The sequence below is a fragment of the Propithecus coquereli genome, unplaced genomic scaffold (genome assembly GCF_000956105.1).
Source record: "Propithecus coquereli isolate 6110/MARCELLA unplaced genomic scaffold, Pcoq_1.0 Scaffold378, whole genome shotgun sequence".
NCBI classification, from domain to species: domain Eukaryota; kingdom Metazoa; phylum Chordata; class Mammalia; order Primates; family Indriidae; genus Propithecus; species Propithecus coquereli.
In genome coordinates this window covers 592,940-614,454 of record NW_012149485.1, presented here as the reverse complement: position 1 = coordinate 614,454, position 21,515 = coordinate 592,940, and the positions used below count along the sequence as shown (strand labels likewise).

The 21,515-nt window shown below is 47.3% G+C and overlaps 1 protein-coding gene across 1 annotated transcript in view; it reads right to left on the bottom strand.

Annotated features, from left to right (window-relative positions):
• PTPRT (protein tyrosine phosphatase, receptor type, T) overlaps positions 1–21,515 on the bottom strand; it is a 734,792-nt gene that overhangs the window by 164,826 nt on the left and 548,451 nt on the right. The window contains exon 14 of the mRNA XM_012652055.1: positions 3,910–4,045. Coding sequence (XP_012507509.1) covers positions 3,910–4,045 — 136 coding nt within the window. The remainder of the gene's footprint in view (positions 1–3,909; positions 4,046–21,515) is intronic.

Here is a 21,515-nt window from a genome sequence, read left to right as displayed (position 1 = left end):
CCACACAAACTTTGAAGTGGAGACCTTCTCATATGTGAGTGGCTTATAAACACCTTCAACCATTAGGATATACTTGTTTAAGCTCTAAAACTTGTGCTTTCCACCTCAATTTGCATTGAAGGCACACAGTGCCCTATAGTGTTAAGCTGAGGAACCATAGAGGTGGCCTTGCAACTCCTTGATTGCCCACTGTTTTGTGGGTGAGGATGTCCAACTATTCTAAGGGGAGGACGCAAGGGATGAAGATGACCAGGATTGCAGTGCTGAGTCAGTGATGAGGGTCTCCCTCAATGTCAGGACTCAACATGGTGCTCATGAAAAGGAGGTATGTCCTGTGACATAATGGCATGTGGCACCTATTCTAGAACATTCTAAGGTGTGGATGTGATCAATAGATCCAGGAGAAAAAGATAGAGCCATTATCCAGTAACAGCATAAGGATGGGTTTTCACAGTGAGTGTGGCTAAAACCACACCAGTAACTAGCTACATCAGTAAGGGGCTCCAGGATCCCTTCTTATAATGCTCACGTAACCCTGGGTGTCTTTATGTAATCCTGATTCTGCATGGTTCCACACTGAAAGAATCCCAGTCTAATCAGTTAAGGTAATACAAAAGAATTCTGAGCTTTAACTTGCATCTCTTGCAAACTATAAGAGAATCCCATTTGAATTACCCTCCAACATCTCATATCTCTTTCTGCCTTCCATTTCTCAAGACCCCCCACCCAATTACAAAACAAAACCAAGCAACAGCAACAAAATATCTCTCGGGCATTGTTGATATTTTTGCCAATCTCTCTTTCTCTCTCTTTTTTCCTCATTCTTTTTCCCCCAGTTGTCTGAATTTAAGTTAACTCATCTTCTTTTGTGAAGCCCTCCCCTCCATCCTTTGTCTCTCACGCCCATTCTCTTCCTTCTTTCTAGTTCTAATGGGAAGGAAACCCCTAATGGGAAGAGAAGGACTCTCTTTGGAGAGTGATGAGGAAGCCCTAAGGCCAACCATGGTGAACTCCTCAGAGGGAGAAGCTGGAGACATCTAATGTTTACTGGAAACATCTATAGCTGTAGCTTCAGGGAGACTTTGAGTCGGTGGAACCTATTAGGAGCAGGAAAAAAACCCAGAAAGCACCTGTGCCCGTGCACATGGAGGGCAGGGAGAAGACCCAGGAAAGTTCGAGCTAGTGGATGGAGCGTAGCAGGTGTTTGACCTCTGAGAACTCCTGGATCCAGGAAGGGTAGGCGATGATGGGAGGCTGAAGAGATGCTGACACTAAGACCCTGAGCTGTGGTGATTAGTGTATTATTTGGGAGTTTCTTTTACTTTAACACCTCTTCTTTTAGGTAGACATGGACAACATTCTTGCCAGCAGTAATTTAGTAACAGACTCAATTGATCAATGAAATTTACCCATATTTATATACAGGGCTAAGATCAGAAAAGGTGCACAGAGGATTTCGCCACATCTTTCACTGTCCTGTGGCACAGAAAGACGTTGTAGGTTAGTGCAAAGGGTGCAGGCCCGTGTTTAATTTTTCTCTTGATCCACATTTTCTCCTCTTCTCTTCACCCATCTCTAAATTGTTTCTATCAACTACATCAGCAAAATGTCCTATTTTCTCCAAAAGATGCTGTGTAAGTAAACACTGATGGGCGCCTTCCCATACCACCACCACGATGTCCGAGTTTTGCCTCCCGGGACGGATGGTGCTCGTATGATGCTGCCTGTGGATTGGGTCTGATGGACAGTTTTGATAGACACGAGGGTTGAGGCAGACACTCAGAGGGGGTTAAAACTACACCAAAGACTCACTTCCTAGTTTCTCCCACCCTGGAAACATAAAGCCCTTTCCTCCCTCCCCCAAAGTCACACATTTCAGAAATAGCTGTTGAGAAGGAAGTGAAATTTCTTCACAAACTCACAGACGATGGTGATGTGGGTTAAGCCAGGCTTTAGAAAGAGCAAAATTGGAAGAGTATATCTGACTTACAAATCAGTGGCAAAGAATGAGAAAATTTCAGGCCTATCAAAGAGATATTCGATTCCATTAAATTGATTACTTTTTCCAGGTAGACAATCCCAAACTCACCTCTGCCTCTAACACGATGTCAATGATCTTCCATGTGCAACATGCTTACTGCCCCTGGAGAAATCTAAACTCGTGTCCTACCTCATGTTATAGCAGCTGCCTAGTCACTGAGACATGTCATATGGCCACGTTTTATCGGTGATGACGGTGATGTGATAACACTGTGCTGTCCTTAATCCTTTGAGGATTCTTCACCCCCAATATTAACATAGCACCTTCCCTTCTCCCTAGGTCCCTCCAACCAGAAAATAAGTAGCTGGATGAGAACCTTAACTCTTAAGCCATTCTGCTGAGAGTTTGAGGCAAGGAGTGATCCCATCAGACAAAAGATGTCAAGAAAGGATGTCCTAACATAAGCTGTCCTGGCCAGAGGAAGGACAGGCTCAAAACAGAATCATGAGAGAAAGACAGAGGGACATTCTGGTGCCTACATGGCTAAGAGAGGGCCAACTGCATGTGTAGTGGGAACCCCAGTATCTCTCTCTGAATCACTGGTGGCTGGAAATGGGGACATCGCTTTTTTTAAATTTTATTTTCTACATTTATATTCGTGTGGCTTCTAAGGCAAAAGCTGCAATTAGTCTGGGGGAATTCTGTCCCTTCGCTCTGGTGGGGAGCAAGTTTCATGTGTATTTTTTATCCTTCAGATGGCAGCAAGTCCCTGGCCCTAGTACTTGGGGTTGCCCTGAACTCTGTGTGTAACCAAAACCCAGAGCTTCAGGCTGAGATATTAGTTTGGTTAATAATGTAGAAGGCACTTTTCACTGGGGGCAGAGCACATTATATTAATAGCACATATTATAATGTGGGTAAATGCTTTGTTTGCTCCAGAAGACTGGGGAGTGGGGAGGTAGAGCAAGGTTGGGGCCCTGGCTTTGGAACTGAGAAGACATGGAGGTGCGAAGTAGGCCTGGTAACATGGTGGCAGGCAGGGGCTAAGGAGAGCAGGTCAGCAGGACTCTTGTTTAGAGGAATAACCAAGGCACCTGGAGGTCAGCAATAGGTGATATTCATTCTTTGTGTTTCCTTTCACTCCTTGTAATTCCCTTGTGTTATCCTCAAGCCTGTCAACATCTCCTCACCAGGAGATGCTGGTATAGTAAATCTTGGGACTAAAGGGGGAATCTGTACCCTTGCTTTCATAAGCAACATTGGCAAAAACACACACAATGTGAGAAAACTGTGTTCGTTGGCCAGAGGTGCCTGGGGAGACAGAATGTTTAAGAGGTGACAAGCAGCAACAACCCAGCTGGGAAGGTTTTGGGGGACATGGAGTAGGAAGGAGCCTGGAGCAGGAGAATCCCTGGGGACCCTCGCGCCATTGTAGGCTTTTTCTCTCAAGCAGAGGGCATCTTGGGATGCTGCTACTTGACCGATGGAAATCAGGGCTGATTGGAGGTGAAAAGAACAAAGCATTCCTTTCCTGCAACTGCATTTCTGGATGTTCCAGGGGCTCCCCAGGAAGCCCCTGGGGGTCTCGATGACACGATGACACGACTGATCACAGCACAGCAGGCGACTCCAGGAAGACTTATTTCCTGATACCCAGAACCCACTGCACATCAAGGTGGCCCAGCTGTGGAGATCACTGGCCCCTTAGAGACCAGCCATCTCAGGGCTACTTGCCGAGCAGGCAGCATACACCCTTCGGATACCAACACAGTGAGCCACAGTCGGTCCAAGTATTTTAGGACCACAGCAATCAAATCAGAAGATCCCTGCTGGACAGTGATCCACAGAGCAATGACCTGGCCACATGGCAGGTCAGCATGGGGTCACCTGGGGTCAGCAGAGTCTTTAGGGCAGCGTCAGAGACTCACCTCCTTTTGATGGTCAGCATCACACCCAGGAGAATGATGATGGACATGAGGAGGCCAGCGATCACACCGGCCATCTTCACTGTGTTGTCCACCTGCTTTTCTGGCTCCATGGTGTTAGAATTCTGGGTGGAGGCACCTTGGAGGGGAACAGGAAAAGGGAAAGATGTTGAAAAGGTTCACACATATGACTACACAATAAACATAATGGCAACAGCTTCCTTTTTTCGAGAGCTAACTATGTGCCAGGCACTGTACTAAAAGCATTATATACATTGTCCCATTTCATGACTTTTAAGGATTAATCCTTTGTGAGGTTGGGATCATCAGTAGATTCTTTTGCATATGAAGAAACTGACATGCAGAGAAATGAAAGAAGTTGCCTAAGGTCATGTATGTGCTGTGTTGGAGCATCCTTTTCCCTCTGGTGAGACCGAGTGGCAAATTTTTATCTTCTAGAGCTTTGTCCCTAGAATCAAATCATTTGATCTACAGTTCAGTGTTTGGGTTCATGGAATTGTTCCTAACCCTACTTTAGTCTTTCAGGTAAATGGTGGAAATAACAACTTCATGTTAAGGCAACACAATTAAAATCACTGGACTTTTAAAGGTAAAAAAGCTTTTGTTTTATTCCTTACATGAAACAAATGGTAGGGTAAAAACAGTATATTAAAGGAAACTGCCTTGGATTCTCAAAACACTTAAATCTGATTAGCTCCATTTTTTAGCATATAAGTCTAATGCAACATGTTCTACCAGGTACTAATTCACTGACTCTGTCCCCAGTAGAGGAAGGCAGGGAACTGACCACTTACTATATTCTCAGCCTGTGCTGAGTTCATGGATATAGCTCGGTCAATCCTCAAAACATTCCCAAAGATAGATACTGATTTTCCCATTTTATAGACGAGGAAACCAAGGGAACTTAGGGAACTTGCTAAAGGTTAACTGACCAAGGTCAGGGCCAGGATTCCACAGGTTTTCTGCCTCCCAGTTTAGACCTTAATAGTCATAAACCTTGAATTCAACTCTCAATCCCCTGGTTTCTCAATCCCACTATCCCTAAAACAACAACGTGGCTTATGCCATAGCAAAAATAAGTGGCCAAAGAATGCCAAAGCCCAGCCTCCTCATGCCATATTCTTGGGATCAGAGGCAACTTCTGATTTCAGACATTCTGGAGAGTGGTCCTGGGGTTACCAGCACCCTGAGTGACCGTCCTCCTGCTCCCCTTCATATTCCATTCCCAATGGTGCCACATTTGTGCGAGGCAGCTGAAAGTCCTAACTCATTCCTCATTTTTTGCCACATCAGCCTCAGCGCATCCTTCATCAGCCAGTGCACCTTCTCTGGCGTGTGCCCCTGGGAGAGTTTCTCTCTCTTTCTTCTCTATATTCTGTTAACACTTTATGACACTTTGCGCACACCTCACAATATCTCTTTCCCCGATGCGTCAATATTATTAGTTATCTGTCTCCACATCTGTCTCCTCCAGTGGTCTGCAAGCTTTTCAGAAGTGCGGGATTATGCCTCGTTTATCTTTGTTTTCCCATGTTAGCAGAGTCTGGCTGGTAATAAGGGCTCCCTAAACATTTGCGGCTGTTCAGTGTTTGGCTCAAGGGATGACGTCTCTGCCCACACACATTTGTTCTCGTGGAACTAAATTGAGTTTTCTCCTTTTTTTAGTCATGTGTTCACAGAACTCGGCTGAGTCTTGAGTTTAAGGATGCCACTACCCATACGCTATTGTTCTGATTTCCCCAAACTCACAGATGTTTTAGAACAGCCCTCTAGCACATGGATACATCCCTTTGTTTTTGCTTAAGAGTGTCAAGGGTTTCCTCTCTCAGAGCACTTTCCCCAGACTGTTGTAACTTAGACAAGTTGGGTTTACTTAGCCAAGTCTCCCCAGTGAGAATTGTAAGTCTTAAGGAACAGGTGTATCGTATTCATCTCTCTAACGCCAGTGTCTAGCACAGGCCTTCCTCCTAATAATCGATGCTTAACAGATGACTATGAAATGACATAAAGGTGAGTGAATCAAGTCGTTGGCTGCATTTACTCATCCAGTCATTCATTATTTTGCTATTGAGCACCCACGTGCTGTGTGCCAAACTATGCTGTCTGTAGGGTCCGAGATTCTTCTGGAAAGACTTATGGATGAAGGATTTTATTCATTCCTTTCCCAAGCTAAAGGCAAGACCAGCTCATCCAATTCTAGGGCTAGCTGAGCAGACTCTGCCAATGTACAGCCTAGAGAATTCCTGGGGAAGTTAGCCATCCCCCTCCGTAGCAGGGCTGGTCTGACTTTCCAGGGTGGGGGCTTGCTCTGAATAGCTCATATGTAGCCCCCATCTTCTTGTTTGGAGACAACTTCTGAGATATGGCTAAGCCACCGTATACCAAGCATAAAGGAGCTTGGTGGAGCACCTCAGATCACAATTTCCTCTATATTGACAGAGTCTTTTTATTAAGATTTGGAGGAAGGGTTGGCTCTGGAGCATTCATTCATTGGCACAGCTAAATTTCACTTAGTGCTTGCTATGGGGTCCAAGTCTAGAGACTTGGCATACATGGGCAAAGAGCCCCTGGACAGGATCTCCTTACCCTAGGAACTCTGTGATTAGCTTGTTCTAATGAAACTCACACTTCGTTCCTTCAATAAACAATCACAAGAACCCACATGTGCCAAGCATTTGGTGCTACAGTAGTCAGCAAAACAGGCACAATTCCTGCCCTCAAAGAGTCTACAATTAGCAGTGGTTGGGACTAGGGGCATACAATTAATAAACCAAGAATCAGTAATAGTGAACTTTCAACACTGTTAACGGTTTGAACAGAGAGGCACATGACATTTGGAATGTGTATAAAAGGAAAATGAGTCATTTCTGGGAGGAAGTGGCCAGTAGAGTGAGCTCCAAGGGAAGACAGGCTAAAACCAGGCAGAGGGAGCAAGAGAGGAGCATATGGGAGCAGCGGCAGACATAGCCTTGGCCAAGGCTGTGCACTGGGGCGGGCACCCTGGCACACTCAAGGCATAAAAGAAATGTGAGGGTGAGAAATCAAGGAGGGGAGGTCAGAAAGAAGCTGGAGAGGGCAGCAGGAACCAGTCTATGCAGGACATTACAGGTCACAAAGAGGGTTTTTGTTCTTTAGCCCAAGAAACATAGGGAGCCACTTAAGCGTTATTCATGGAGCGATAATATGGTCAGATTTGTGTTTCCAACAGACTATTCCAGCTTCAGTGTGGAAGCGAAGTGGATTGGGGAGATGAGTTTTGAGAACATTTCAGGAATCCAGGTGGGAGATGATAGTGGCTTAGACTCAGGTGATAATAGTGAAGATAGAGAGAGGTGATAGAAAAGACAATTATTTGAAAGAGATATAGCTAAAAAATCTTTTGATGGATAGGATATGGGGAATAAAGGAGAAAGAACTGTCACGGATGACCACATGTCTTTGGTTTGTATGACAAGGTGGATGAGAGTGATGTTTGTGGGTTCTAGAAACAATGGAAAAAGAATAGCTTTAGGCGATTACATGTGGCTCCACTTGTACTTGCCATCAAATTGGCACTGACTGATCAACACTATGGTGCTCACACGGTAGTAATATTCTCCAAGGATTAGGGGGTTGGGGGGGTTAAACTCACAACTAATGGACGTGATAAGCATTGTAGAGGGGAAAGGCCTGCCTCTAATCCTCTCTTGGGCAAGGCAAAGACATACAATGGAACCAAAATGTTTGTACCCTCCTAATATCCTGAAATAAAAATTAAAAAAAGGGGAGGATTTGAAGTCTTCCCCATTATTTTAGAACTGCCTATTTCTCCCTTCAGTTGTGTCAATGTTTGCTTTATATCTTTTTAGCTCTGTTGATAAATGCATTTAATTATTATATCTTCTTGATGAACTGACACTTTTATCAATATAAAATGTTCTTGTTGTCTGGCATAATAATTTTTGAATTAAAGTTTATTTTTTTGGGGAAAAAAAAAGAATAGCTTTAGGGGGAAAATATGTGTATTGGGGGCAATTTGAGCTGAGAGATACTCCAGAAAAGTAGGTAGTTAAAAAGGCAGATCTGGAGCTCTGAAAAAATATCTGAGCTGGAAATTAAAATGTGTGAGTCATGTGCACATAGATGGTGTTTGAAGCATGGGGGTTGATGAAGTCACCCAGGGAAAGAATAAGGAGAGAAGCAGACCTAGAATAGAGTCTTGAGGGTCTGCAGCACTTAGTGAGTGGGTAGAGGAGGATAAACCTGTATAGGAAACAGGAGCGGGCAGACAGGTAGGAAGCAAACCTGGGAGAGTGTAACATCCTAGAGCCAAGAGAAGAGATTGTTTCAAAAACGAGGGAGTGATCCGTTGTGTCCAATACTTTTCCTAGGGTAGAATGAGGCTCTGTAGCCAAAGGAAAATGAAGATCTTGGATGAGTATTAGAAAATCTCCCCCCCACCGCCAATTCCAAGATGTTCCTAAATAGAAGCATCTTCAGCAGTGCCATGAACCAACAATAGAACATACTCGAGGGCCACAGAGGGATTGAAGGAGGCTGTCTGAAAGGTCAGAGGCCAGTGGTTTAAACAAATTCATTGAGTTCAGCCAACAGGCATCAGAGCTGGAATCACAGACTACACAAAGAGGTTTAGGAGGAGACATGCTTGGCTGGTCCAACCAGAGTTCACACACAGGAATGTGAGCTTGCCCTGGGATGTGGGAAATCCAACTTTCACTTCTTTAAGAGGACTTGCTCTCCTCTCTGGGGAATTTTGCCTCTGTTCATAAGGAAGGGTGCCAGCAGTGTTCAAAGGAAATACAGGGATAACAGAAATGGCCCTGGGACTAAAGGCCAGACAGCATTCACATGTGGCTCCTATATCTGGGAGAAAAAAAAAATGGGATGGACAGAGGGCGGGATCGTCCGGCTCCTATGGCAGAGTCAGGAGTGTGTCCCCAGGGCTCACACTGTAGGTGCCCAGTGGAGCAGGGTGGGAGCAGCTACAGGGAAGCACACCAGGCTTGGTGTCTACAGGGCCTCCCAGCCATGTGATGGGCTTTCTACAAATGCCAGCACTGGGCCCACACAGGAGGCTGCCTGTCTGACTCAGTGGCCCCAAAACCCAAGGGGGCTTTTCAGAGGGGTAGAACTGGAAGCCCTTCAGCGAGATAGTGGCTGGATTGCTCTCACCCGAAGCCCACCCTATTCATCAGGGTCAGCCTTAGTATGAGTCCCAGTCCCTAAAACCCCCTGTCTCTGACTCTGGTGATTCCTGTTAAGCGGGGACCGGGAATTTGAGAACTGGGAGAAGGGGGAATCCTCTTCATCTCTCCCCTCCACGGGACCCAACCTGAGAATAGTCCAAATGAATCGGAATTAGTGACCAGGTGACCACCAGGTGATAAATTTATCCAACTGGAGAAGCTTTAAGGCTCTACTTGAGCCCCCTGTGTGATGCGATCATCAAAAACAGTCTTGTGAACTCAGCTTGCCCTGGCAGGAGACTACTGTCTCTAATATGAGGCTGCAAGCCTGACCTTATACCCAGGCCAGCTGTGCCCTATGAGCTCTGAGCACTCCCGAAGGGTGAGCCAGTTCTCTCAAAGCAGCTGCCACCACCTCCTACTATCTGCTTTTTCCCCCAAAGCCACGATGGCTTAGGATCCAGTCTCCTCCCAGCTCCAGCCTGGAGTCCTTATCTGGCTTTTCATGTGCTACCTGTCTACTCTTACATATGGAAACCTGATGTCCAAGGCATGGCTTTTGGTTTCTTAAAATCCACTCCCCTCCTTTAATAGTAGCTCTTTACATAGGGCCCAGTTGCCATGCTTTGTCTCTCTATTGCCTCTCCCCCTGCTACCAAACAACCATCCCTCTGATTTTCCCCAGTGATTCCTTAGACTCAACAAGGGCAGTGCTGCTCTGCTCTGCTCCACACTCACCACTCTGGTGAGTCCTGTGCAGCTGTGGACTCAGCCCCTTGAGTGGGACCTCCAGGGTGAAGATAGGCCCAGAGCCTTGGTTCTCCAAAAGCAGTCCAATGTCCAGAATGTCAACATCATTTGGGAGTTTACTAGACATGCAGGATCTTGAGCCCCACCCCAGACCTCCTCAATCAGCAGCTGCATTTTAAAAAGGTCTCTACATGATCCAGGTGTGCACTGAAGTCCAGAGATCACTGACTTTTCAAAGATCAGAGCTAATATCGATGGGTAAAAGTGACAGGGGGTGGATTCGGGGCCGACACAGGAAAAGCTGCAATGCAGAATAGCTACCCAGCTGAGGCTAAAGCCCAGACCAGGCCCTTTCAAGGCGGCATGCAGAGAGAGGATGCAGAGAGAGGATGGAAATGGTCATTGTTCCCAAGTCCTGTGTCGGAGTTAGCCCTCCTTTCACTTGCCCACTCTGTCTCTACCTGTTCTCACCTCCTTGGCTTCCTGGACGCTTAACCAAGCCCTGAACACCTCATGTTCATGGGATGCTGATCTTTCTTCTCTGCCTACTGACATCACCTCCCACCTCAACTTGGCACCCCTAATTCCAGTGATATCCACAATCTTGGTGAGAGGAATTCTCCTTGTCATCGTTAGAGTGACAGGACCCCCATGCAGTCTATCCTGCTCCTGCCCTGCCCCTGCCCAAGTTACCCTCAAGGGCATAAGAACGTGTCATCGACAATGAAAGGAGCCGGCTGGACCTCAGTGTGCTCCCCGTCGAGCAGAAGGGACCCCGTGACTTCTTATGCCTTTTTTGATATCGAGATCCTGTGGTCTTATGATTCTGGTCAAAAAGAATGGGTTTTAAATCAGCAACATGTGAGCTTGCCTCCAGATGTCATCACAGACTGGCTGTGTGACCTTGACCAAATCGGTTAACAATGGTGTGATTTGATACCCTCATTGGAGAAAGAGGGAAGAAATGCCAAGTTCACACAGGGGTTTTCTAAGGGTCAAATGTAACAATGGAGGTAAAAGTGCTTGATAAATTCTGAGGAACTATTCACCTGTGAGGCATAATGGTGACATGTCCTTGGAACTGGCCCCAGGGTGGTAGAAGGTTTTTTGTGTCTCTGAACTGTGGGTGCCAGAGGCTGTAGCAATGCTTCCTTGCAACCTGCTGCCTGAGTCCCTCCAATCCTGAGGATAAGGCAGGCAGAGACCCCAGAGCGATTCACTTAACTTTCCTCATAGAAGCAAGTCATGTATCAGGCCGACATCTGTGTGACTTAATGGCAGCAATAACATAATTCGGCAACAAGGGATTAATGATTCATTCTCAAAGTGCTCTCACTGGCGACAGGCCCACTTCTATAGCTTTACTTCAGAGAATTTTCCCTATAAAGATACGGAGCAAAAATAGAAGTCACAGATAAAGAACACCTAATTGCAATTGATAAAACCAAGTAAATCCCAATGGATGTGTAACCCATGCTGGTGATCATTGCTGACGGTAAAGAAAGGAAGCCAGCTCTCGGGGACACAGTTCCTAAAAGCTGCACTCTTCAAAATACACCGTGGCCTCTCAGCTGTCCAAGGGCATATTATCCCCAGTGTGGCTTATCAGAGGCAAATCTTACAGTGCTGGCAGTTTACCCCTGTCTAGTTAATGACTTCTTTTGTTGAAGAGTTTCTCTGTCTTTTCTCTGGCTTTATATGTATCTGGCACCCGGTAGAGAAAACCTTTGAAGCTCTAACGCTAAGCTGCTTCTTCTATGCCAGTGAAGGTTTTAAACATTGCAGGCATCTCTGATGATGGGGGTTTTGCCAAGAGGAGATAACAGGGAAAAGATGAGGAAGCTGGGCAACTTTCTGGCTCTTCTAAAGTCAGGTGTGCAACATACACCTTCTTGATTTTCCTGGAAACAAATTCTCAAAATGGTAGGCTATTTTTAAGATGGAATTAAAGTCCAGGATATGAAAGAAGTTGATAGGAGAGCATCTGGATACTTCATTAGACTCAAGCCTCTAGACTTTACAAATTGCATCCCAAGGCACTGAGAGTATTTGTAATTGTGATCATGAACTACTCTGGCAGTCTTTGAGGATTGAAACTGGAGCGAACAGGAGGGGTGCGAGAAGCCTGGGGAGAAACAAATGCTGTTGCTGACTTTTTTTGTTAAATGAAAAAATGTGCATTTCAGATATTTTATACTAGTAAGTGTGATGTTGATACAGGAAAAAAAATTATATAGATTGGATGATTAAATCAGGTTTCCCCCCCATTACCACTTATAAAAGGAAGGAATAATCAATGCGAAGAGGCACAGGCTCCACATCAGCCAGTGTTAACCCAGGAAAAGGGAAACCACTCCACACATTTGAAACGGAGCCAATTTACTAGAGAATTGATACGCAGGGATCAGAGGACAATGGTGAGGCAGCCCAGAGGGTAGCAATGTCAGGAAGCCACTACCCAGCCCAGACTGGAGAAACAAAAAGAGGTGGAGGGGTTATCAGAGCCCAGGATCGGCCAACAGGTGGAACTCCAGGAGCCCATCGGGGGCCTTGAAGCCATGGGGTAGACACAATGGCCGCTGACGAAGGGACCTGAGCCCAAGAGGAGGAAGACTCCTCCCTTCCCTTTGCTTTACCATCCCTCATGCATGTCTCCCATCAGCCGAATCCAGAGGCTGGCTGGCATGGGGGTCTGGGAAACACAGCCTGCAGGGGTCACCTACATGTCCCAGCAGGACAGGACAATAGTGAAGGATGAATGGGAGACGAGATGGGCCCAGGGCCAGCCTGTGCTTCCTATGAACAAGCGATGCTAGGCTCACCTCTTTGCCACTTTTGAGAGGTGTCTGGACTTGTAAATCAAAGAGAATGTCCAGTACTGTGTCATGATTTCAGCAAAGTCAAGGCTGAGATGGACAAATTGTGGCTGGGTTTTAGGACAGCCGGCTGTTAAACTAGGTTTTTCCAGAAGATGGAAACAGAAGGCTTAGGATACCTGACCACATGGAAAACACTAATAGAATTAACAACAAAGAATTAACACATATTCAGGGCTTTTACTACAATCTGGGCTGCCTTTTTAAGCCTCTTTATCTCTTTGAATCCTCATTACAACACTATAGAGCAGTTCTATCATTATACCCATTTCAGAGATGGGGAAACTGAGTCTCAGAGAGATTAAGTAGCAGGAGCAAGCAGGAGAGCTGGGATGTGGACCCTGGCAGTCTGGCACAGAAAGTTGTTCTCCTTAAACTATTAAACTACTCTGCCATCTCTCTAATAACTAGGGAGAGAGATTGCTCAGCAGAGAAATTTGGTTGTCTTTCCTCAAATATCTGGAAGGAAGAAGCAGACCAGTATTTAGGAGATCTAGAATCTTCTCTTGACCAGCCAGATTAAAACCTTTGCATTTATGCCTGTCCATGCCGAGTTTGCCACCTGCTGTATCATGCAGTTCCATTCATAAGCGCTTCTTGAAGATTATGTCCCCTGTGCTCTCGCACCCACGCATCACATTCTAATATCCAAGGGATTGATGAACGTGTCATGTGAATCTTGTTACGTGGTCCAAGTTATGCAGACTTTGCTCAAATGATATTTAAACTTGACCTTTTTAGCTTAAGTTCCCTCATCCTTTTCACTTTCCTTGTATATCAACCACCATCTCCAAGCCCTTCATACACTGAATTTAGTTTTATTACTAATCCCTGGGCTTTCTCTATAATACCCTTCTTGATATTTAGCAGTGAAAGCATCCCACGTAATTCCACAGGGAGGTAAGTCTCGCTCAAGTTTAGGTGACCATTTTCTGCTTGCCTTCTCGTACTCTTCCTTCGATCTCACTGTGACTAATTTTTTTTTTTGAAATTGCTGACTCCATCCCCCCATGCCTCAGAATAATGCCTCCCTCACCATATCTGGTTGGTAATGGAGCACTTGAGAAGGATTATTCCATCATTCTTCTAAGTGACATCACTTAGGATGTTTCTCAAGTAATAAATAAATTGCCTCAATTCATCATATGACAGTAATTGCTTTTAGCCACGATTTAACTCAGAGTCAATGTTAAGTAGCTGGAAAACACTACAGAGATACAAGTTTTTCCAAGACAGCTCTACCCTTGCTTTGGAAAAGCATTTAATAAGTGCCGAGTTAAGTGTAAAGAAGACACACATTTCTAATATCTCAGACTCCCTCAATATTACCCAGCCGGTCCTAAGAGGTTAGAATTGACTCCATCACCTCCTATACAACTAAAACTGCTAAATATTGCTGACAGAAGTTGCCCTCCTGTTCAGCCTCAATTGAAGGTTAGCACCTTGTGAGATGGGAATAGCTTTAATTGATTGTTTGAAGGCACTCGGGCCACTGAAATAAATTGTTCCTCAAGTGCTGATTCTGCTTGGTTCCACGAAGTCTTGAATCTGTGTTTCCAGGTGGACCTTGTTTTACACTGTAAATGCTTTGTGTGGGTCAAATTCTAACCCAGTCACGCTGCACACACTAGGAGAGATGACTAAATGAGGCTCTTCCAGAGAATCTCTTCTGGGTGCAAGAAAATTCCTTTATTCTAAAATGCCTTTTCATCCATTCATGTGTAGCAAAACAGGCTTATTTAAGAGCAGTCATGCCCAACTGATGCCAGACACAGTCATTGTTGACACACCCCTTCTAAGGCATGGCCTTTTGAGTTTTTCATCACTGGTGGGCCAGAAATATGCTTATACTTCCTGATGATCCCAATTGCCTCACTCGTGTGCCCCATGAGTGTGGCCAGGACTCAGCTGGGGTTAGAGAGAGGGTTCAGTCTGCGACTAGACTAGGACCTTAAGCTATGCCTAGATTGGGTAGAAGGTTGTCTAAGAATCTGGTATAGGGCACACTTTGTAGACTGGGTGAGGTGTCAGGCCACAGACAAGGCTAAAGCAGGGGTTAGGAGTCAGCCTGTGGCTTGGGCTTGGGCGTGTCCCAGCAGTCAGTCTGCATCCTCGGTGAGGGGTCAAACTGTGCCTACAGTTGTGCTTAGACTTTGGCCAGAAATAAAATTTAGTCTATGTCAATGGAACTAACTGGACAAAGCCAGGTGACCTCCACATGGACTTGACCTTAAGTGAGATCCAGTACCTTGGTCTCATTAGCACCAGTTCAACCCTTGGCGACAGAGGAAAAGGCCTAGACATTGCCTAACCTAGGATCATGATGCTAGTGGGTACAGCAAGTGCTGAGCATGGGAAGTGATTGAGAGACAATCTTGCTGTCTCGGAGCTCACTGCTTAGCGAGAGAGGGAATTGTGCCAACACAAAGTCAAAGCTCGGCATGACGGGTGTTAACACAAAGGCGTGTGCAGGCAAGGGCATGCGTGGCTCTGCTTAGGCAAACCCAGACTGCAGACTCGATCTCCACATGTCGCCAGTGGAGTGGGACACTTCACGGGTATTCCTGAGACCACTCAGTGGCTGCCTCTCTGTCCTCCCCACCTTGGCTCCCTGTGGTCCAGACCGGGCCTGCCCTGCTGACGAGGATGAAGGGTCGAGTCAGCTCATCGCCCGCCGACAGCACCAGCTCCTGGCTTGCAGAAATCTGTGCTTTGAGCCTGGAGCCCAGGGGGCTCAAAGCTGCTTAGCTGCTGCCGACAGAAGCACCCACAGCCTGCGTTGGGGATTAAGGCTTTAGTGTGAAGAGCAGTTGTAAGAGAGGAGAACACACACTCTTTAGGATGCCCTGCGGCAAAGTGATAGTCCCTTTAGACTCTCTCAGGCAGCTGGTAGGCGAGAGCGCATGGTCACACTGAGCTGACTGTAATTCTTCCTGTGGAGTTCAGAGCAGTCCCAGGGAAGCATGGGGACAGGGACGCCTTCTCAGAAGCTGTAAGTGTAGAGAAGATAACAAAAGCCAAACGGGGACAGTCTCCGGGTCATATAATCTCACATAATCCCAGGACACAGACAGCAGGGTACCTCGTCTGGTTGGTGAGGCAGAGGCTCGGGCCAGGGAGTGACCAGCAGCGGACGCTATGACTGTTCAAAGGGAGAAGGCAGAAACCAAACAAAAACAGGAAGGGTCAGAGCCAGAGTCAGGGCCGAATGTAGAATACGGTCTACAAGGGGACCTCACAGGGGAGAGGGGATGGGACAAAGAGATTCTCTGGGACGGGCGCTCCCGGCCGTGGTCTCCCTGAGGTCTGTCCACTGTAAAGGCACAGCCTTGGGGCTTGACCGCTGCCCAGCACTCAAGACAACCTGTGTTTCCACGTGTATTCATTTCCTATGGCTGTTGTTTACAAATTACCACAACCTGGGTGGTTAAGACGACAGACGCTTATTCTTCTATAGTTCTGGAGGCTAGAAGTCCAAAATCAAGTTGCAGCAGGGCCCCTCTTCCTCTGAGACACTGGGTAAACTCTCCTTGCTTCTGCTTCACTTCTGGTAGCCCTTGGCCAACCTTGGCCTTCCTTGGCTCAGAGATGCATCACTCCAATGTCTGCCATTGTTGTCAGCATGGTGTCATCCCTGTGTGTCTCTGCCTTCACGTGATGATGTCCTCTTCTTGTAAGAACACCGGTCATACTGGACTAGGGTCCACCCTTCTGACTTTATCTATACTAATTACAACTGCAAAGATCCTCTTTCTCAATGAGGTCACACTCACAGGCACTGGGGGTTACGACTTCAACGTATCTTTTTGGGGGGACTCAATTCAACTCATAATAGCGGGTTAAGCTGAGCCATGACCCAAGCAGCCTGGGGAGGGGCTACAAACAGGAAGGAGATCTTAGCATTTCACCAAGTAAAATGCAAAGGGCAACAGAGGCCAGGGCCAATGGACAGACAGCACGTGGGAAGCCGGATGGGAGACTCCCACTTGGTCCTGACTGAGCGGAACACAGGCTTCTGGACAGGCAATACTTCCTCGCTTCCTCTGTCTGAGCTGCACGGCAGGGTGCCCCAGCGGCCAGGCTCCCCAAGGCTCTTACTCAGAAACATAATTCAATTCTTTCCAGCCAGCTCTGGCCAAATTGATCCCTTACGGGGTGACTGTATTACTTGACCCAAAGGGGCAAGAAGGGGGAGGAGAAGCAAAGCTGTGGCCAGCTGGGGCAGCTCTGCCCAGATCACGCCTCTGCAACATGCAGCTGACAGAAAACATCAGAGTGCCTGGAAAGGAGAGAAGGTCTGTGGGAGGAGGAAACAAGAAATCTATAGAAGGATTAGTGGGAACATGAGCAGGATCAGAGAGAGCAGCAGGTAAACACGCAGCATGGAATTCAGATTAGTGCAAACTAACCCAAGCTGGGGCAATAAAATCAGCCGCAGAGAGCGCGGCATCGATTGCTGAGATTCCAGCCAAATCCATCATGAACATGTTTTCTTTCTTCTAGCCTTTGCCCCTTGGCTTTTGAAAGCAGAAACACTGAATCACTGTGTTCTGTACTAAAAGCTGATCTAGCCTCCTCCCCAAAGGATGGGCGGAAGAGCAGCTCTGTTGTTTTTTGGGAGGTGAGGAGGGTGGAAGAGGAGGCTGCGTTGGTTTTGGTGACTGTTGCTGGCCACAGTGGCACTCTGGACTGCGTTCGTCCTGAGAGAGGGTCTCCCTTGTGACTGTCCACCATTCCTGCCCCCAGCCCAACCTCTTCTGGGCCAGCACTATGGGAGTCCAGTCCAGGCATTGAACTCAGCAGGACTGGTCCCAGCAGATTTGGCAGGTGGGGCTGCATGGAGTTCAAATGCTGGATTGAAAACCAGTGCTCAGTAACTCCCAATCAGCCTAACAAAACAGTAGAAGGTGAGCAGGCTGAGGTGCTTGGACCATCACAAGGTAGAGTGTACTGTGCTTGGCACATGCTTTATCAGTGGTCACTACCTACTCATTCATTAGACCCTCCATGCATGTGTGCTGGACACAGGGAAAGAGTTGACAGAAACCAAACAGCTCCAAGACAATGTGCTTGTACTGTGACTGTGCCACGTTCAAGAGGACCCTCACTCAGGGCTGAGGCGGGTGGTCCTCTGTGCCGATTGGCCTAGAGAAGAGGTTGACCGTCTCCTCTGGTTGCAGGCTGAGATAGTGAGGGTCAGAGAAGGCCTTGCAGACAAGTGAGCTATCTGATCTTGATCGCAGAGGGCGAGTTGGCAGACAGACCATGGATGGAGAGCATCTCAGCAAAGACAGGAGGATGTGGGAAGGTGGGTATCACTCGCATGACCAGTGTGAATGGGGCACAGGATGCTCAGGAGGAAACAAAGTTGGAGAGATGGAGACACACAGGACTAGACAGCAAATGGCCTTTGATTCAGACTAATTCTCTCAAAGCACAAGGGCAGCCTTAGGAGCATTTTAATCAGGATCCCATTCTTATTTTTGAATGATCACTCTGGCGTCAGTGGGGAGTATGTATTAGAAGGGGACCAATGTGAAGACAAGGAGATCAGTTTGGAAGAAGGAGAGAGAGGCTCAGGAGGGATTTCAGAGACGTGTAAGTCAGATTTGGTGGCAAATTGGATATTGAAGATAGGAAGAGAGAGAGAAGGAAAGGATGACACTGAGTTTCTGAATCTGAATTTAATGGCAGTTTGGACAGAAGACTGGAGACTGATTTCTTTCTGGTTTAAGGAGAATATCCCAAGACAGAAAAAGGTACGGTGAGAGCCTCAGTCATATATGCTGCCTGATTAGATGTTCATTTGAAGGAAGCATCAACATTCACCTTCTACAGGAGGACACCCCATAAGGGATGTGACACCCCTCTTCTGCATTAAGTCTTTTGATTCATTGGGGAGCTTGGTAACTGAAAGTGGGAGCCAGAATGGCCTCCCTCCAGCTTTGAACATCTGTTGGAAGACTACTGACAAGGACAATATTCTGGTGCATTTGACCCAGTACTAGTCACTGCCCCTGCTCTGTAGAGTCAGCCTTGCAGCCCCCCATGAATATTGAGGAGGGTCCTCTGCAGTGACCAGCCTGGCCCCTGAATGTCACCTGCCTCCCTGACCTCCAGCTGTGGCTCTGCCCCTAGTCTACAGGCACAGCCCTAGCCCGTGTGTGCTCTGGGACCAACCAAGGCCCAGGTCAAGGGAGACTGGAGGACGCTGAGGTCAAAGGCTCAGGGACTGCAGCCTCATATCACCCCTCTCAGCTCTCAGTCCTGCTCTTGCTGTGGGCCACCGCAGCTGCTGGGGTTGATGCGCTGCTGCGTCCAGCCTCCCACTTCACATCCCAATTCCCTAGGAAGCCCTGATTCATGATTTCTGTCTGGCATTTTAGGTGCCCCAGGCCTGAGGTCCTGATGGGCTCTTACCTATTTCCCCAACCACCCATGTTTCTCAGGAATGATGGTTGTGCCTGAATCTTACCAATGGACAGCTTGCCTGCCTGCCTCCTCTCTGGACCTCAGTTTCCTCATCTGTAAGATGGGTTTAGAATCATTATTATGACAGCACACATCTGAGACAATGAAATGTATTATCTCACTATTCCTCTCAACAACTGGCCATTGTTAATATTCCCATTTGCAGACAAGGAAATAGGGCAACGGTGTGGCTCAAAGTCCCACAGATAGCAAATTATGTGGCTTCTGAGACACAGTCCTGACCCATTCCACTGTAGTATTTCCCAGTCCTTGGCTCATAACAGGTGCTCACTGTGGCTGTGGGCACAGACCATGGTGAGTAAGATTACAGACGTCTAAACAGACCTGCGTTCGAATCTCAGCTTCATTACTTCCAAGTTGTGTGATTTCCAGTCATCTGAGCCTCAGTTTCCTCATCCGTAAAATGAGAATACTAATAGCACCCTGTTTGACAGAGTTGTTGGGAAGTTTCAATGAGTCAATAATGTGAAACACTCAGCACATTCCATGGCATGTAGGAAGTATGTAACACGTGTTTGCTGTTATAGTGTTCTTTTCCTCACCTTTTCACACCCCTGATGTCATTGTCCCCCAGATCTGCCCCCTCGTGCCAGCCAGCCTGGTAGGCTGTGCCCCCCCGCCCCCACTGCCTGTCTTCCTCCTCTCTCCACCAAGCATAGTCCCACCGCAGTGGCCGTTCAGGTTGACGCTTCACCTGGCTCTCTTGCCTCAGCTCCTGCTCTTGCACCCTCCACCAATCCCCTCCAGGGGGCACAAGCTCCCTGGGAGGGCCACTGAGACCCCAGGGTGTCCAGCCTGGCAGGGCCCAGGGAGTAACCCTAGGGAGGGTGTCATGCTGCTTCCCTGTCTTCTCTCGGCCTGCACAGCCTTGTCCCAGAGGCTCAAGCTCTTTCTACTTGGGTCCAGGATTGCAAACCGTCCCTGGGAGAGTTACTTCAGGGGCAGTTACAAAGCATTCCCAGAGATCGTACGACAGTCTGAATCCTGTCCCTGCGACAAGGTGCTGGCTTAGAGAATTTCTGGGAAAATAATAATAGAGAGTTTTAACATTAGTTGCTCAGCAAGAAAGGAATGATAAGAGGAGTTGTATCCAATGTCTTCTCAAACCCAGAGCCTGGCTGGGATTGCGTCCTCTTCTGCTGGCCCCTGCCGTGCTTGTGCCTGGCTGTGCGGGGCTTGTCCTTATTATTTCACAGAGAAAGAAGCTGAGGTTCAGAAAGGCTGAGTGATTTGCTCAAGGTCGTTCAGTTTTAAGGAATAGAGTTTGGGCTCCAGATGAAGGCTTGTTCCATAGCCCTTCCCCTTGTGGAGAGTTGACAGTGGGCACTGGGCATGGACAAGGCGGTGAATCCAGACCTGCCCTTGGGGTGACCTTCAGTACTCCCACTCTGGCCTCCAGACTGGACACTGCCAGTCTCCTCCTGGGCTCAGAGGCCTGGACCACCCCCTCGAGGCCTGGCTGAGCTGCAGGAGGGCTCTGAGGAGGGGGGTTCTTTCTCCAGTGGCCTGGGCTAGACAGTCCTCTCAGATGAAATGTTAATTAACTAGTCATTTGTCGACTACAGCCTCAAGTCAACCCACTACAGAAAAATGCCCAATCCTGGCCAGAAGAGATTTGTACCTTACTTCTCTCAATGGAGGCATCCCTGGCCTACAACCCCTCACACTCAGTTGTGACAACCACATACATTTCCAGACATCGCCAAATGTCCCCTGGGGCGAAAAATGGGATAAAGGGAGCTGAACATTTACTGAGCCTCTACCCCGCACATATGTACTCTGTTCACCAACTAGGGACAAAAATGATGAAGACCTTTTTCACCTCTAGAGCTGCGCTGTCCACAGTGGTACTCACTGAGCCACGTGTGCTTACTGAGCACTTGAAATGCGGCTGGTGTGTCTGGGGAACTGAACGTTAAGCTTTGGTTTATTTCAACTAATTTAAATTTAAAAACTAAAACAGTGTGAATTACATTTACTCATTAAACACAATTTTTACCTTTTTTGTGTTTTTTTTTTAATTTCAGCATATTATGGGAGTACAGATGTTTAGGTTACGTATGTTGCCCTTGCGGCCCCCCCTCCCCCCTCCCCAAGTCCAAGCTTCAAGCATGTCCATCCCCCAGATGGTGCGCATCGCAGTCTTTGTGTATGCATATACCCATCTCCTCCTCTCCTCTCCCCCCTGCCCGACATCCAGTAGATGTTATTCTTATATGTGCACTTATGTGTTGATTAGTTAATACCAATTTGATGGTGAGTACATGTGGTGCTTGTTTTTCCA